Source organism: Microtus ochrogaster, chromosome 19 (assembly GCF_000317375.1).
Source record: "Microtus ochrogaster isolate Prairie Vole_2 chromosome 19, MicOch1.0, whole genome shotgun sequence".
NCBI classification, from domain to species: Eukaryota; Metazoa; Chordata; class Mammalia; order Rodentia; family Cricetidae; genus Microtus; species Microtus ochrogaster.
Window position 1 is genome coordinate 25,957,477 of NC_022021.1, and position 855 is coordinate 25,958,331.

General features: G+C 40.5%; 1 protein-coding gene across 1 annotated transcript in view; it reads left to right on the plus strand.

The window, feature by feature from the left end:
- The window catches only part of Mroh2b (maestro heat like repeat family member 2B), a 53,481-nt gene that overhangs the window by 29,584 nt on the left and 23,042 nt on the right, over positions 1-855 (plus strand). Inside the window, exon 23 of the mRNA XM_013349705.2 lies at positions 634-753. Coding sequence (XP_013205159.1) covers positions 634-753 — 120 coding nt within the window. The remainder of the gene's footprint in view (positions 1-633; positions 754-855) is intronic.

Consider the following 855-nt stretch of genomic DNA (forward strand, 5'->3'; position numbering starts at 1 on the left):
AAATCCATGCATATATTGAACATACTTCTTCCTGGGAAGTATGACAAGTGCAGATGACTTCTTGATCGGGTTCTATTGGAAAGGATCTCAACATGCTACTCATTAACCCAATTTGAAGTCATGCTCCATAAGCCTAATCTAAGGACAAAGAGCTACACTGAGTCTCCAGGTGGTTTAGAAGTATAAATCACTGTATGCATTTTAAATTGCAGTTTGTGAATCCCCCACTCACGAGGGACCATGACACCAAGTTACTAAGTCACAAACAGCAAAACATTTAGTGAAGCAAAGTAAAAGTGAGAAATTAAACAATACAGTGCACATAACAACAGTATTATTAATTTTTTATTTCAGCCGTGTCTTAGATTTTTGTCTGTGCAAGTAAATCTTAATTGTTTTATTTCCTTCTGTGGTTTGTGGTTAGAAAAAAAAATGTTTGAAAATCACCACTCTAGAAAAACTCCCATGTATGTGGGAAGAGATTGACCTTTGTGTCCTAACTTTCCTGGTACTCAAACCCTAGGTGGGGAGTGAAGGTGGCAAGGGGAGCAAACATGTCACCTTTGGTCATGTTTGTAGACCCAGGCCTGGTGCCTAAAACCTGGGCTTTTACAAGGGCTCATTTTGCTTCAGGACATAGATCTGCAAATGAGTTTCACAAGGAGCATCACAGAGGTTGGCATTGCCATCCAAGACACTGAGGACTACAAGTTCCAGTTTACCTACAAGGAAATGCTCATCGGTTTTATGCTGGTGCGTACACAAGAAGAAAGAAAGGGGACTCTGAGTATTCTATGTAAAAATGGTGACATTCAGCATCGCCATGAAGCACCTCTGTTGAAATAAGAGCGGCGG